The 16225-nt window shown below is 33.4% G+C and overlaps 3 protein-coding genes and 1 long non-coding RNA gene across 6 annotated transcripts; 1 reads left to right on the forward strand and 3 right to left on the reverse strand.

Moving 5' to 3' along the window:
* Positions 1-1051: 1051 nt before the first annotated feature.
* LOC136338786 (activating signal cointegrator 1 complex subunit 2) lies at positions 1052-6525 on the reverse strand. 2 transcript variants are annotated; one of them, XM_066281500.1, is made up of 12 exons: positions 6310-6525; positions 6169-6249; positions 5704-6108; positions 5433-5639; positions 4992-5203; positions 4748-4933; positions 4551-4697; positions 3756-4009; positions 2948-3197; positions 2724-2889; positions 2499-2649; positions 1052-2088 (listed from the first exon to the last, which is right to left on the reverse strand). In XM_066281500.1, exons 1-12 carry the CDS (start codon positions 6391-6393, stop codon positions 1949-1951), a joined length of 2283 nt encoding a protein of 760 aa, XP_066137597.1. In that variant the 5' UTR covers positions 6394-6525; the 3' UTR covers positions 1052-1948. The 2 variants fall into 2 exon arrangements, with proteins under 2 accessions (XP_066137597.1, XP_066137596.1); XM_066281499.1 differs by having other exon boundaries at positions 2499-2652.
* Positions 6526-6799: 274 nt separating this feature from the next.
* On the forward strand, positions 6800-12823 carry LOC136338784 (protein HID1). 2 transcript variants are annotated; one of them, XM_066281497.1, is made up of 16 exons: positions 6800-6984; positions 7159-7372; positions 7427-7581; positions 7642-7695; positions 7752-7951; positions 8087-8300; positions 8855-9052; positions 9130-9220; positions 9557-9787; positions 9837-10042; positions 10097-10267; positions 10923-11120; positions 11176-11250; positions 11784-11944; positions 12058-12216; positions 12285-12823. In XM_066281497.1, the coding sequence occupies exons 1-16, from the start codon at positions 6919-6921 to the stop codon at positions 12346-12348; spliced, it is 2457 nt and encodes an 818-aa protein (XP_066137594.1). In that variant the 5' UTR covers positions 6800-6918; the 3' UTR covers positions 12349-12823. The 2 variants fall into 2 exon arrangements, with proteins under 2 accessions (XP_066137594.1, XP_066137595.1); XM_066281498.1 differs by having other exon boundaries at positions 10923-11087.
* On the reverse strand, positions 8090-8793 carry LOC136338792 (uncharacterized). The gene is made up of 3 exons (XR_010732020.1): positions 8351-8793; positions 8255-8292; positions 8090-8182 (listed from the first exon to the last, which is right to left on the reverse strand). It is a non-coding gene; the product is annotated as an uncharacterized lncRNA (long non-coding RNA).
* Positions 12520-16198, reverse strand: LOC136338788 (tRNA (uracil-5-)-methyltransferase homolog A). The gene is made up of 9 exons (XM_066281504.1): positions 15810-16198; positions 15473-15643; positions 15140-15295; positions 14916-15079; positions 14710-14866; positions 14404-14651; positions 14119-14350; positions 13877-14069; positions 12520-13820 (listed from the first exon to the last, which is right to left on the reverse strand). Exons 1-9 carry the CDS (start codon positions 15996-15998, stop codon positions 13570-13572), a joined length of 1761 nt encoding a protein of 586 aa, XP_066137601.1. The 5' UTR covers positions 15999-16198; the 3' UTR covers positions 12520-13569.
* Positions 16199-16225: the final 27 nt, after the last annotated feature.

Genomic DNA, 16225 nt, shown 5'->3' on the forward strand with positions numbered 1-16225 from the left:
CTATAAGGGAAATTTAAACAAAAATTATTGTAATTTTGCTAAAATAAATATTCCCTTCCGATAAACATTTCTCACATTGTTAATAAAACAATACCCTAAGATGAAATAAGCAAATTTCTCCAAATAAATGCTAAATATATGAGAACCCTTGAAAGTATAGAAGTGGTTGCTTTCGAAAGAGCCAAAATTGACTAGTGATTAGGGCTCAAACCACCAGAAAGGCAGGCGCGCCCCATACACACTTGAAACGCAAGAAAGTACAATTTTACTTATCCTAAATTGCAATTGAAAATGATAGACCAAAGTTGATTGTACCTACCTTGGTGAAGGCTGTGGAGCCGTGGAAAAGCCCTACTTTCTCAAACATCCCAGAAATTGAAGATCCAACCGATGCTATATCTCGAAGACTCTGAAGGATGATGATAGTTGCTTGCTGTGGTGGGTAGTAGAATTCTTTTCGCTTCGTCGGGATGGAACGCTTCAGTTGCACATGTTTTGACTGTGGTTTCTGTACTAAAAACAGAGGAATAGTTTTGGGTAAATTCCAATTGCAAGGGAACAGTCGATGAAACTAATGTAGTCCTCTACGAAAAGTCTTTTACTTTAGGATAATGTCAATGATAAGTTTTTAGTGCGTTAGGAGGAAGGGAAATTTTATTATTAGTTCCCATATTTCGGGAATAGAGGAGCCTATATTTTGCAAAACAGGACTTTTTGGAAGATCCTCTAGGAACGGGCTTCTTTTTTTTTTCTTACCTCTTCTTTCTTGGTTCCGTAGATGGTCTTTCAATCCACAGGGATGATACCCTTTCTTATTATTTGCTTCTGTTTTGAATGAGATTATATTTTTGATTCAAATCTAAAACTTCAAGTTAATTTCCACTTTTCGTTTATTGAAAACAAACGAAAAACTTTCGCGGTCCAATTACTGACGTGCGAATGTCATAGTTGTCATTCGAATTGTTCGGATAATTACCGCAAAAACATCTCTAGCGGTGTTTACGATAAGGGTACACAGAGGACATCACATCCAAAAAAAAAAAATTAATAATTTGATTAAAATTTTTATTGTTTCGTTTAATGATAAAACATGTGGGTGAGTCAATTCGCAATTATGAAAATTTCCAACAAATCGAGGGAGCACACTCCCACACCAAAATCCACTCAAAGTAAAAGACTCGAAATCGCCGATTGGGTTACGAGATCACAGACGATATCTTACACTCATCCGTTGATAGACGAATTAAATAGAACGGTGTATTACTCGTTCTACTGAGCGACCATTATTAAAGAACTTTTTTGTAATTGTAGGAATTGTCAATAAAATGTAAAATGGGAATGCTACACCGATGAAAAAAATACATTTCGCATTGCAAAAAGATTTTGATCGAAAAAGAAGTTTGTGATTAATAGAGAACTGGACACATGTAATAAAGATAAGCTATCCACCACTATCAACTTTAACATTTCGTCCGGGTCAGTTAAAAATTTACTTCCTTTATGAACAATGGCCATAAACGCCTTGTCGTAAATAAGCAAAGTTGGACATCTTTCTTCACCAAATAGTTCAAAATTTGTAATTTTTATTAATAGCACTTTCCTGACCAACGCAGACAAGTATTTCAATATTTGCAATAAATAAGTAAACATAATTCTACCTCTCGATTGGTATCCTGAAAGCTTTCTCACCATCAATTTTTATGTTGGGAATCATTGGGAACTCGATTAGGAATGGGTTTCTTTGGTATCTCCTATTTCCATAGATATCCCAATCAACTGGGATGCCACATTTTTTTTTCTTACTTTTAATGGATTCATTTTATTTTAAACCAATAGCATTACTAAATACGAATGCGGAACAAAGAACAAGTACTCCGATACTTATTGAAATTAATAAACTACGTAGGCCTGTTGGCATGAACAGAATAAATAAATGAAATCATGTAGATCAGGAGGGGATCATACCTCCGCTTCTTTTCCATTGCGCCCCACTTTTTCGATTATGGTTGGCATGACTAGACTTGTTGACATTCTTCTTTTGTCTGTTAAGGATAGTAGACTTATCTTGGCCTTGACCCTTTGGTTTTCCTATGCAAACAAAAAAAAACTGTAGTCCAGAAGAAACAAGAGTTATCGTATGAAAGAGACAATTTTAACATCAATGTGCTAAATTATCAACCTGAATGTACAAAACACAGTTCACAAGAGTTCAGCACATAGCTACTAAAATTTTACACTTGTAAGATTTCTAAGTTCAATCGATATATCAAATTAGGCTGCTGTCCCTGCCTGTTATTTATTCAGGGGCAAAGAATTTGATTTTCTACGCACCACATGGTTTTTGAATCGGCATACTGGTAAGTTTCACGCGTAACACCTAATTAAACTAGGTTTAACGTCTGTTAAAATGTAATAATACAGCGTAAGGCAAGATAAATGATTATAATCGTAATGCTACGGAATCTTTCTGAAAAATCTATTAAAAAAAAATAACTTACCCACTACATCTGGTGCTTTTCCTTGACTAGAGCCACCCATGCGCACAGGTTGCTTCGCTTTATACCTAGTTGCTCGTCTCTCTCTCAAAACAGCTGGATTTTCGCAGAAGTTCATCTTATTTCTGTCTGAACTAGCTCCTTTTTGAGTCTCCTGCTGAATATATTTTTAAACGAAACTAGTTGCCAATTCTCTCTCGAGTGACAATAAGAAAGTTCCGAACTTACCTCAACGTCGGATTCTTCTTCATCCTCTGATACTTTGCTCTTCTGCCTGTTAGGGTTAAAAATCGGCATTTCCTCGGTTACAGGATTGTCAGTAATCGATATTGCAACGTTGTCGTCGTCTCGATCATCGTACTCGTCATCATAAATATTGTCGTAATTGTATTGTCTAAAATGTACGGGAATGTATCAGGCAATAGCGATACGGTATCAGGCAATATTCTTACACTCCTTCCAATACTAATTTTTTTATTGCTTTTATTTCCGATTTATCGTTAAGTAGTGCAAGTGTATCGTTATATTCAGGTTTCTTCCCTCGATAAGCTAATACTGGTTTTTCTAATTCAGGTTCTGGAGGTATTCTAATACTATCGAATGGAATTTCTGTTAGATGTGGTGGAAGATTATTTTCCAATATCGCATTGATGACATCTTCGGGGTTGTAGTTGTACGACTGTAGACATTGGAGCACAAAACCTGCAATAAAAGATTAGCCACGTTCATTTTTTTTTCTCTGGAAATTTTAAATTAGTTTAGATTAATATGCATTCACGCACTCTGGATCACGAATAAAATATTCTTGTACTATGCACATACGTGTCTTTTCTATCCCACAAATTGCATATCTACATTGTGATCTGTATATATTTTATTCACGGGAAATTTGAATCTTAATCTTGACCATAAAATTTTATGACAACTCGACACCTGTAGGGTTTGAAACTTGTGCTGTAGTTTTTGGTTCTACCAATGACGAAGTGGGTAGAATTTTAGATGTCACTATGCCTAGCAACCCGATCGAATTGAAAGGTTTCCTAGGACTTGTTAATTTCTATCATGTTTTTTTTCCAATAAAATTTAGAAAAGGTACGTTCTCAGTTTTTTCATGATGTTTTAAAAATCATAAAAGATAAATCTATTTCGAAGTAAATTTTCAATTAACATTTAAGTACTTAATTTATTTATATGGGTAACAAGTGTAAATGTTACAAATAATTATCGGGTAATTAAGAAAGTACAACAGAAATGACTTACCGTCTCCTAAATGTGGGAACATATCCATAATATTCCTGATCTTTCTTTCCACTTCGCTATTTTCTACTACTACATCTCGTCTGGAAGGACCGGGTAGGGACTTCTCAACCTCCAATTCATCTGACACAATAGGAGTGAAGTCCCTAAATACTGCTTCGACGGTTTGCCGCTGTAACTTAGAAAGTTCCATTAATTTCTTATTGCGAGGGAGCTTTTCTATACAAGACACAATAAATTGTGTACGTGTAGAATCCCTATATGAGATCTGTTAAGAATAACATTTGGATGTGTTGGATAAAATTTTTAAACTTCTTTTCAACTATCTGAATTCCTCTACAAGATAATAACTAAATTTTTACATAAAATTATTCAATATTTTGTACATTGTCCTCACGCGAAAATACCATTATTTTAATTTTTTAATTTGAAAGCATAGAAAAATATAGTCTGATACGAAAATAGTGTGGAACTTTTTAAAGAATTTCATGGTATTGAAGAAAAATAATAACGCGTCGCCCTTTTCGAGATATGAATCAATCAATCCTGCGTAGTTTTACTATTATTTCTCTACAGGAGGTTCCCATAATAATAAATCAAACGTGGCCGAACTAAAAAAAAGAAAAAAAATCTATAATTTTTATAATTTGACAGATTTCACGTCACACACGACGATCCAAGACAGGCCTGAAACAAAATAGTTAAGGGAGTTTAATCATCTCTCGCATGAAGGCACTGTACAAGTACAATAAATGAGAGGAATATAATTTGGGCTTTAAGTTAAATGCAAAAGGATACACATCACAACAACTTTCAAACATTTCATTTTGTGTGGCAATACTGTATGTTGCATTGTAATCACAGATAAAATAATCATCTTCTAGAGCTGTGGATAGTAGTCTAATGTAGGTTTCCACATACAATTGTTGCGTGTCTGGAACACCCCTGAAATATTTCTAACTGATAGTGAAAGAAATTGTTATTTTTCCTCTCACATATATTTTAAAGCCTGGTCCAAGCAATGAGAGATGAATGTGTGAAACAATTCCACAAATTCCGTCCTTCCCGCATTCATTGTGTCAATGACGATTTTAAAAAGCTCTTGTTGGGTTTTGCTTTCTTCCCTTTCATCAATCAACTCATAAAGTTCCCTGTATATTTTAACATAAATAAAGGGCAGCCTAAAATAACAACCAGTGGATCGTACGAGTGTCTATATTGGAATGTAAATGTTTTTACCGATAAGCAAAATTTTTGTTTAGTGCCATTTCAATGCCAGGTTTATATACTTGAAATAATGCGCTCGATGTTTGAAGCGTGTACAGGAGATAACTGACCACTGAATATATCCAACTAAGACTAAATACTGGTGGTCTCTTTTCTATGGTAATAGGAACTATTGTTGCTGAGGCATCAAATCCACACACGTGACCACCGATCATTTCTAAAACCTATTGAAAGAATTCTATTAATCTGATTTTTTTATTGCTACCATAAATCATAATATGACAAAGGGCACTGAAAACAAAGTAAATTTAGCATAAGAACAGAAATTAAATAAAATCAGCACAAATATTTTTTATGTTCATTTGACAAATTGATTTGATTTATGTACATTTTACAAATAATAGTTCTAAGTCAACCGCTAATAAATTCCTTTTACAATGTACATATACTTACAACCAGTTGCTGGTCAATCATAGTATCCACTTCTTGAATGTAAAACTCAACTTCGGTAGTATCTTTAAAGTACAATTCAGTAACTTTATTTATGAAAGATAAATTAGAATCTTTATACAAAAGAGTCAAAGTTATTACAATTGGCAAAGTGAGCAATTTGTTTTCTTTCAGTTTAGAAAGTCCAAATGCTAAGTTCATAAATTCAATCTAAAATCAATTGAAACGTCTTGGAATCAAAATTCAATCAATAATTAATTGTTAAAAAACTTACCTCACTTTTATTAAAATCCAACAATTTGTCATAGACTAACAAAAATTTATTATACACACTCCTGTATACTTCTAAATATTCTCCTTGTAAATATTTTGATTCAAAAGGTAGTATTGGATTTAAAAGAAGACTCTGAATAGCAGCAACTGCAGAAGTTTCAAATAGCACTGTGCACCAAAACTGGTGAAAATCACATTTCAACAAATAATCAAGGGAATCGATGTAAAGAGTGTTTTTTACAACAAAACTAGCATTTGCTTGCTCCCAATGGAGCAATGAGAGAGGTTCAAAATTGAAGAATGCAACTTTGGGCAACCACCTCTTATCCAATGCTGGAATTACTTCAGTCTTTGTTTCCAAATACGCTTGTTTTTCTACATCTTCAAGGGAGCCATTTAGGATGTTCTTAAAAATATAATTAAGAGATATGTAATGCAATTTAACAAGTAAAACTAGAATTATTACAAAGTTTGAAGGAATGTTCTTTTTTAGCTCTTGCCATGTCCTTTCAATGTGTATTTGGTTTATGGGAAGTTTTCCAGGGTTCTATAAAATGGTTAAAATATAAAATAATTTTTTGCTCAATCATTGCAGTCGTTCACTTACCTTAAATACATTGATGTATTGGTAAATTGGCTGATCGAGAACATCTCCCAATTTCAATTTTGAGAGTCTAGTCTCAATACTCATAATGTAAATTACAATGTCCCCGACAAATAAGCCGATGTCTTATAAAATTTGGTTTCTTAACTAATTTGTATTCAAAAATTCTCTTTAATCTGACCTTAAACCTTTTTCAAACTATATTATTTGATGCTAAAAAAAAATTTTTTTTGATTAGCAAAATTCTGGAATTTTTTAATAGGTTAAAATTAAGTAACGTGTGATTTCCCGAAATATTAACAGGCCATTATTAATGAGTGACTAGTTCCCACTTCTAACGGGGACTTAGAATTAGCTACAGAACATATGAGCATAATTAAAAACATAAAGAGCTGCTAAAAGGTTATATAAAAGTATTAGCGCAATCGGATTGATCCTTTCCGTTAACTAGTCGATTTAGATTATAGTTTCCGAAAAACCCTCACGTTAAAAATTGTAGGACCGTCTTTAGCATTTGACATTTGTTGGTAACGCCATCATTTGGTGACGTCAGATTTGACATTAAAAAAAATTGTCAATAATAATAACAAATTGAGAGATTTAAAAGTAAGTATGGGAAATGTAGATACTAAATTAAACTTTCGCAAGGCAGTAGTGCAATTAACTTCAAAAGCCGAGGTAAGGTCGATTCTTCTTCGTATAAGAAACAAATCATCTTAAAAATTTATCCTGGTGTTTCCGCAATTTAAACATATGCACAGGAATATCCTTTTCTTTAGTGTACTTCCACTAGTTTGCATGAATTTTTTGAATATGTGGCAAACCATATTAAAATCTTCTATTACGTTTTAGCCTGTCGATCCAAATGAGGATTCATTCTGGGACCAATTTTGGTCCGAGAATGTTACTAGTGTGCAGGACATTTTCACTCTTGTACCAGCTGGTGAAATTAGACAATTACGTGAAGATGCACCTGCCAATTTGGCCACATTGTGCTATAAAGCTGTAGAAAAGCTTGTTAAGGCTGTTGACAACAGTTGTAGAACCCATCAGGAACAACAAACAGGTAGTGACCACCTACAGATTTACCAGTTTTATTCTTGTGGTTAATCATATTTAGTGCTTAATTGCGTAAGGATTTTAACACGAATATTACCATATATATTCGAGGATTCGGAATGGAAAGGCTTTTTTTGGTCATCCCTGCCTGGTAAAAATGATGAAGAGGAACAGGAAGCCTTGCCTTTGGCACAGTCACTTCTTAATGCAATTTGTGTAAGAATTTTTGTTTTTTCCTTTTGGCAAACTGTGCTTAAGAAGCATAAACAATTTTAGGATCTTCTATTTTGCCCAGACTTCACAGTGTCTTTCGGTCGTAAAAATGGACCGGTAAGCACCAGTCTACTTCTGATGAACTTTAAATGCTTCATAAATCATTATTTTAGGATAAAGCAGAAGATTTATCATTAATTGATAGTTGTGAATATATTTGGGAGGCTGGTGTCGGTTTTGCTCATTCACCTCCCAGGAATCCTGCACATGATTTGAATCGAACCGAGTTGTTAAAACTCTTGTTGACGTGTTTCAGCGAGACCATGTATCAGCCACCCACAGATATAGCACAGAGTCCCAACAAGTGGATAATGTAAGCAAGATAAGGTTTTTGAGGCTTCGAAGATATTTGTCATAGGCCTGATAGAAGTATTATTTCTGGTTTTTAACATTTACCTGTTGAAAAAAATTGTTATCTATTAATAATAGTTAAATCCATTGTTTTCAGACATTTAACCTCTGCAGAAAATAGACATGCTCTACCAATGTTTACTTCACTCTTGAATACTGTGTGTGCATATGACCCTGTTGGATTGGGGGTTCCCTACAATCACCTGATCTTTAATGATTCTTTAGAGCCATTGGTAGAGGCTGCATTGCAGATTTTAATAGTTACCTTAGATCATGACACTAGTTTATCAACTCCAGCTGAATCTGAAGATGTAAGTATGAGGATTATCTGGCTTGCATAATTTTTAATTTATTTACTTACGTATGGGACAAGCCACTAAAACTGCAATATCAATGCCTGTAACCTGCCTATGCCTAAAACAATACAACACATTCCGTATTACAATTCAAAAATTCTTGCCTTGACAGCCTCTACTGCCAATTTTAATTGTTGGGGATCAGGTGGTACCCTGGGAATGACCCATGGTTTTTTTTTATACATACTTCCAAGGCATCTGTGGGAAAGAAGCGTGTTTAATTGATTCCTTATTTCTATCCGTAAAGGGATTCATTGTGAATGTTAAAAAAAAAACTGAGTTAAACATATTGAAACATATGGCAAATAAATGAAATTTTTTTTTAGATAATACCGTTGATAAAAGTAGTTAAAACGCTTCTGTAGGTAATTATATTTACGAAAACCAACATTGCGTTTGGAATGGTTGTTTTATTAAGACCCTTTAACGACGGATAAAATTTCCTTCAAATTCTTCATTAATATAAACGAAAATTATTAATATTATTTAAATATAATTATAATTTGCAGCCTGCCATTCCAGACAACTTATTCATAAACTATCTATCGAGAATACACAGAGATGAAGATTTTCAATTTATTTTGAGTGGGGTTACTAGATTGTTAAACAACCCATTGGTTCAAACGTACTTACCGAACTCGACCAAAAAAGTTCATTTTCACCAAGAACTATTGGTGTTTTTGTGGAAGATGTGCGATTATAATAAGGTATGTATATCCAAATCATACTCGTTACCCTTGATATCTAAGGAGTTCTTTTATGTCTCAAACTTTGTGTTTTTCAGAAATTCCTTTATTTTGTTTTAAAAAGTAGTGACGTGTTGGATATTTTGGTGCCCATTTTGTACCATTTGAATGATTCTAGAGCCGACCAGTGTAAGTATGTTCGAAATTTTGCTATGATAATTTTTTTTGCAAAAAAAAAAGTTTTTGTAAGTGATTTTTTTTTAAGTTTCAATTAAAACTGACTCAGAATTAAAAAAACGGAACAAATGTCATCTTTTAACGGTTAATTCAGACATAACCTACGGATCAAAGAGGAAGAACAAGCATACAATTGGCCTTCCTAGTGTTATCCTTTGTTTTATTTTCATAATTTATAACACACGTGATTGATGGAGATACATCTTTCAAACGATGCCACGTCAAATGAATTCGCTATAATTAAGTGATTATTTAATACGACCTTATTAATTTAGCGACTATTTGCAGCTCGGGTTGGTCTGATGCACATCGGCGTGTTCATACTACTTCTTCTATCTGGAGAACGAAACTTAGGAGTCCGTTTGAACAAACCCTACACAGCAACTGTTCCTATGGATATACCTGTTTTCACGGGTACTCATGCCGATTTGCTTGTAATAGTTTTCCATAAAATAATTACCACCGGTCATCAACGACTCCAACCACTATTCGATTGTCTTTTAACCATTCTAGTCAATGGTCAGTCGTCATTTGTTTACCGATTAAGATTCTTAATAGTCATTTTTAGTATCTCCCTACTTAAAAACGCTCTCGATGGTCGCGAGTACGAAACTTTTACACTTACTAGAAGCATTCAGTACCCCCTGGTTCCTTTTTTCCGCCCCTCAGAATCATCATTTGGTGTTTTTCCTACTGGAAATTTTCAACAATATTATTCAGTACCAGTTTGACGGGAATTCGAATTTAGTCTACACGATTATCAGAAAAAGACAGGTAGGATGACTGCGAGAAAAAAAATCGCGGGTTTTAAAGTTTAGGTTTCTTTAGGTGTTTCACAGTTTGGCAAATTTGCCGAGCGACTACGGCACAATAGCTAAATCCATCAACAAAAAGTCAAAGTTCACGAAGTTGCGGAGTTCCATTAGTACCGAGAATATGTCGGAAGTGGCCATGGAAGGATCACGTCCTGCCTTACCTGCGGAACCGGGAACTTTAAATGTAAGTGATATTACAAGTTGTCAAAAATCACGTATGTATGGAAGAGTGCGAGATCATTACGAGAATGTTACAGTGAAGGACCAAACACGCGAATATTAGCAGTTGCTTTGATTTTATTGCCAGTATATTAAATAATTATTATTTCGGCAGTCCCCTGATTACTTTGTATTGGGTGTTCCGTGCACGTTTCTGTGATTGGAATCAATAGTGTTTTAAAACATATTTTATGTCTGTTTTTTTCTTTCTGTCTGTTGTCGAGATTGGAAGATAAATAAACAATCGCTGTTTTTCCATAAGTCGTCAACAAATTCATACCTACACAAATAAGGCGTTACATACATAACTGCTTCTTCGTTTTAGCTGTCGAAATATAAAATGCATGTCGTATTTCAATCGGATCAATGACTTGCGACAATCCGCACCGAATTGGATTCGACAAATGATTTTAATGTGGAAGTACGTCAATTCGGTGTGATTGATGTGATGTCGTAAAAGTCCGGTGGCCTAAACATGTTTTAATTGTTTTATTTTACAATTGACAACTACACTTTCTTTTGAGTAGTTAGTTTCACACATTTTCCGCTTACAATATTAAATTTGGTCGGTGTGAAATACTCGATTAGTAGATATAAATAAATATATCGTTGATTATTAGGCGACGCTACCCGATACTCCGCAAATTGGTCAAATGACAGAAAGAGAATCTGCTCATCCGGCAACGTCACCGTCGGAACAACCGTTGACTAATGGTATGGCAGCCGTTACTTTAAATAGTCCTACTGCTACGGCTGTCTCAATTGGTAATGGAACTATGCAAGAGGTAACATTTATGGATAATATTTCGCAGGCATTTGTAATTTGAAACCTCTTATCCGCCATTTTGGAATTGAAAATTTCCTGTGTTATAGGATAAGTCAAATGAGGGGAAGTCCGAGACTACACATTCGGATGATTCTGCAAGAATAGTCCGAGCTGTTAATACAGTAAGTAAATTTCAAGAATCGGATATTTTGGTTTATGAGGATTTTACTTTCGCAACATTAGAATCTATTATATGTTACTTGTGATTGTTTTGCATCACTTGCTGTTTATGTGTGTCATGATTTTAATTGTCACAAGTACGACTTAGAATTAGTCAAAATTGCATGATGAATTTTGAACACTTTGATTCAAAGTCACCGTAATAAAATACACGTCCGGATGAAAGAGTGTAAAAAGAGGTTTCAAAACAATGCGATACTCGACCTCGGTTTCAAATTGAATTTCTTTATATCAAAGGTAGTGGTAAGAGTGGATCACAGTAACATATAATTCTTATGTCAAAATATGTCGACTTGAGACAAAAAATATAATGATCAATATTTCACTTTCAAATTTTACCCTAATAACGTAGGGTGACTCGTCTTAATTTAGTCGTATTATATATATATATATATATATATATATATATATATTATATATTACATTTTTTCATTATTTTTAACAAAAAGGTGATAATTTGATCAAAAAATTCCAGAGAAACAGCTTGAGAGTTTCCATTACCAACGAAAACATAAGTGGACAGTGGGTGCCCACTGGAGAATGGGTTCACTCTTGGAAGAGCAAACTACCGTTACAAACCATAATGAGGTTATTACAAGTTTTAGTACCTCAGGTGGAGAAGATATGCATAGATAAGTAAGAAAAATTAGTAACTCAGTAATAATTGTCTTTCCAAAGTCATTCAGAAATAATAATCCCAATGAAAAAACTTCTATAATAAGGAATGAACATTACTTTTTTTTTAATAGGGGTTTAACTGATGAAAGTGAGATTTTGAAATTTCTGCAACACGGGACATTGGTAGGATTATTACCGGTTCCTCATCCGATTTTAATTCGGAAGTATCAAGCCAATTCTGGTACTACCACCTGGTTCAGAACTTACATGTGGGGTGTCATATATCTCAGGTGATATAAATTACTTCAGGAACAATTTATGTTTTAATGATGATTTAAATGATTTTTTTTTTCTGCAGGAATATGGATCCTCCAATTTGGTACGACACTGATGTCAAACTTTTTGAAATTCAACGAGTTTAATTTATAAATTAAATTTTGCTATGTGCTTTAACGTGTCGCTTTAATTATTGTGAGACTTGGTTTTCACACATTTAATATTAGAACTAAGTTATTTATTTTTTAAAAATATTCAGTTAGTTATTGTCGGCATTTTTTTTTAGTTGTTTAATAACTTAATTTCAAACAGATTCAGACAAAATATTTTTTAACATGTTAACACTATTATTATCTGATACATTTATAGCCTCTGCGGTTAAACATTAAAATTTCTTGAACATTTCATGTATTAATATTATGTATTAAAAATACTTATCACATGAATTTTTATGTAAACTTAAAAGACGTGAAACATAATGAAACTATATTATAAACCGTAAGAGAGTATCTAGGATTTGTAATGCCTAACACATTATTTTATTAATGGCAGAAGACTGTATGTCATATAGAGCTATAGAGTGAACACTCTTGAATCTACAAAAATACACGCTGAATCGAATGAGTTATTTTTATTTTACGCACGATTTCATTTATTTCTAGTGATCCTTGGAGTTCTCTCTATATCTAGAAACGATTGTTCTCAAACTGCAAATTTTATCTGAGATGGCCTCATAGGCTATTTATGTAACCAGTTAGCAAGTTTGGTATTTTGTGTGACGAATCCTGCGAGACAATCGAAGAAAGGACTCACAATTTAATACAAATCACACAAGAGAGTTTGCTAAAATTCTATACGTGACTTTCTAATTTCACTTTGCAATGAAGAAAGCAAAAAATAGCACACGCTGATACAATGTTGTTCAAGTTGTGGCTCTCATCTGTACAACTACAGCAATCGTTTTGTTATAACGGGTCCCATTTGTTATCCGAGTTACTAGATAAAGTTATTTGCTTTCAGTATGTAACCAGTTACGAAAAGAAGTTCGCGTAGTTCGTTTTTAGATTACAAAAACTCTCCTTATATGCCAAAATTAGAAAAAATGAAATACTTATTTCTCTCATATTTATAAAATGTCGAACGATGCGGCCACTCATAATATATGAGGTGCATATTAGTCATTAGTTTTTTGTGTAGATATTCGATATTGCTCGAGATCCCCTATATGACATTGACAAATTTAAACTATCTCAAACGTCTTTAGTCGCAACCACACTGGATATTAAAAGTTCATATTAAAGTTTTGCAATGTAATTTCTACTAAAAAAAAAATCTGATACTTTATTAACCAATCCATTACTCCCAATTTAATTCACGTTCTGTTCTTTTCCCACTAAATCCCATCGCTTAAAGGCTATGATTAACTCACAATGAGTGGTGTGGGGAAACAAATCCACAGCCACAGCTTTAACTGGCACAAAACTTTCTCCGTGCAAATATTTCGATTCCGGTCGTCCCAAATCAACGAAATTTTTTGACGCCAATTTAGGATTACAAGATATATAAATCAATCGATTGATTTTTTTTATTTTTCGCAATTGATGTACCGCTTTCTGATCTAAAATAATTAGAAAATCACCGATTGTCATTAGTAATTGTTGCAAAAATATTTACGTAAGCCTGCTCTAGGTGGATCGACCACCGCAAATACATCTTCGAATTTTGAATTGTAACACACAGACCCTAAAATATCCTCAGCTTTTCCAGTAAAAAATTCACTGTTGTGCACATTGTTGATAATAACATTTTCTTTTGCATCAATAATTGCTTGTGGGATAATTTCAAGGCCTAGTACTTGTCCACAAGACTGAAAGCTGAATATCGAAATATGATACTAAGGAAAATTATTAAAATACCTTAGAAAAGCAAAGCCCTATCGTTCCAGTACCGCAACAAACATCTAGCATACTTGAAGATTCTGTTGGCTCTGCCAGTTCAATGGCAGTCTGATATAAAATTTCAGCTGCCTTAGTGTTCACTTGAAAGAACGCTTCAGGCGATATTCGAAACTTCAGACCCATGATTGTTTCGTAAATATGAGTTTCTCCCCATAGGAATGTGGCGGTTGCAGGATGTTGGCCAGGATTTCTAGAATTCATTTTTTTAACATTTCAGAAGGTTAAAAAAATTTGTAATTTTACTTCTTCACAATTTCTTGGTAATACAGAGATGTAACATTGGCTTGCTTTCCTATTCCCTTTGAAAAGAATGTTATAAGTTCACCTTTAAAATCTAATATTTCCTGTGTGCTCAGATCCTGGGGATGAATTCCTACCACAACCATCAACTGATCTTGGGCTGTCCGTACGCTTAATTGTTTAAAGTGTCCAGTATGGAATTCCGTGTTAAAGACTTCCAATTTGGAAGAACGAACAAATTTTTGGAAAACCTTTAATTTAATCTCAATAAACTTTCTTTGGTTTAAATCAAGCATTGTAAACGCTAACCGTAACAACTATCTTCATTGAATCTGGTATGTGTCTTAAATCTTCTACGGGGCCGACACCCGTTTTTCCATTTACATAAGCTCCGATCCTAAATCCAACTGTTGGAAGTTGAGTTTCAGGATTGATTCCCACGGAAAACTCACATTTATTACGGTACCTGTAAAGTTAATTTTACAAATTGGTAGTAACTTTCTTTATATATATACCCGTCTATCTGGTTGGAATACCTAATGTTCAACAATTCACATGGCAAGCCATTGTATTTTTCTTTTTGGTTATTAATATACTTTCTAATAAGTATGTTTTGGCTAGAAAGATCATTTGCCAAATTTTGAAGCATCTTTCTCACTTCATCTTGTTTTATTTCTAACTGAAAGCAAAGAATTTTCTTTTGTTACAATAAAAAGTGATGATGAGCAAATCCTCTTACTTGCTTTGAGTAGTCTGTGTCAAATAAAGGAATTGTAGATTTCCTTATTCTTTCATTAACAGATAAAACTTCAGTTTTCTGCTTTTTGTTTTCATTATCCACATCTGCATTTTCTTTTCTTTTTTTAACTAAAGGATCTGCACATGGTTTTGCATGCTAACAACAAAATTTGATCACAGAATATAATCCAAACTTAAAACTAAAGCTAGAATTACTCATTTTTAAATTAGTATAGGTTGAATTTTTAAAAAAAGCTCAAGTAAAAATTGAAATGTTACAGACACATCTTGGACAAAGTCACATTATGTGAGATGTTTGATAGTATGTTCTTACCACAGCTTGCAATTCTTTTCCTTTCCATTTAAACCCTGTGAGGACTTTTATAGCTTTATTTTTATCTTCTTCATTGCGAAAACAAACAAATGCATATGAGCAGTTTTTTTTTGGTGTTTTTATTTTATTTGAATTCAATTTCAACTTATCATTTAGCAGTTTTTTAAATTCCTACAAGAATAATATTGTAATATGTATATGTAAGTTGCTTCATAAAATGCTAAAGCAGTGAATTCAAAAATTTTAACAGGTGTTAGCAAAGCTGTTTGTGTTAGCCAATATAAAATAAAACATACAAAAATGGTTTGACAAAAATTAAGTGTAGTATGAAACTCACACCTATGCCGTAAAATTTAGGTAAATTTTTTATTTCGATTTTAAAGTTTTCTGAAGAGAAAGCTCTATCCAAGTATGCATAGGGATTGTTTTCTTGTTTGGAACAATCAGGGATATGGAGATCTGGGTGCACACTGTTAATTATTTCTTTTGCAATAATGCTGTTGGAATTTGAGGATTTCTCATTCATTTTCACTTATCAATAATTCACAAAAGCTTAAAAATATATTTATTTTGTTGAATCTGGGCCAATAAAGTCTTGAACAACTAGAGAGAAGAAATTTAGTAGACACCACCTTTGCCTTTGAGGTTACTTTCATTTCATTACTGTAATTCATCAAACGTATCCCGTTTCAGCTCCTTTGCAATTGTCAACTGTAAAGATAATGTCTATCCTTGTGGTTTTCTTGGTGAAAT

Source organism: Euwallacea fornicatus, chromosome 4, assembly GCF_040115645.1.
Source record: "Euwallacea fornicatus isolate EFF26 chromosome 4, ASM4011564v1, whole genome shotgun sequence".
NCBI classification, from domain to species: Eukaryota; Metazoa; Arthropoda; class Insecta; order Coleoptera; family Curculionidae; genus Euwallacea; species Euwallacea fornicatus.

Excerpts from the sequence above, each read along its gene's own strand:
- LOC136338786 (XM_066281499.1), bottom strand. The coding sequence starts at position 6,393 with ATGAGTATTGAGACTAGACTCTCAAAATTGAAATTGGGAGATGTTCTC. Across the intron at positions 6,250-6,309 it reads AATACATCAATGTATTTAAG|AACCCTGGAAAACTTCCCAT; the intron begins GTAAGTGAACGA and ends ACCATTTTATAG. Across the intron at positions 2,089-2,498 it reads AAAAGCACCAGATGTAGTGG|GAAAACCAAAGGGTCAAGGC; the intron begins GTAAGTTATTTT and ends TTGTTTGCATAG.
- LOC136338788 (XM_066281504.1), bottom strand. The coding sequence starts at position 15,998 with ATGAATGAGAAATCCTCAAATTCCAACAGCATTATTGCAAAAGAAATA. Across the intron at positions 14,652-14,709 it reads CAATGAAGATAGTTGTTACG|GTTTTCCAAAAATTTGTTCG; the intron begins GTTAGCGTTTAC and ends ATTAAATTAAAG. Across the intron at positions 14,351-14,403 it reads TACCAAGAAATTGTGAAGAA|AAATCCTGGCCAACATCCTG; the intron begins GTAAAATTACAA and ends AATGAATTCTAG.
- LOC136338784 (XM_066281497.1), top strand. The coding sequence starts at position 6,919 with ATGGGAAATGTAGATACTAAATTAAACTTTCGCAAGGCAGTAGTGCAA. Across the intron at positions 6,985-7,158 it reads AATTAACTTCAAAAGCCGAG|CCTGTCGATCCAAATGAGGA; the intron begins GTAAGGTCGATT and ends ATTACGTTTTAG. Across the intron at positions 8,301-8,854 it reads CTCCAGCTGAATCTGAAGAT|CCTGCCATTCCAGACAACTT; the intron begins GTAAGTATGAGG and ends TATAATTTGCAG.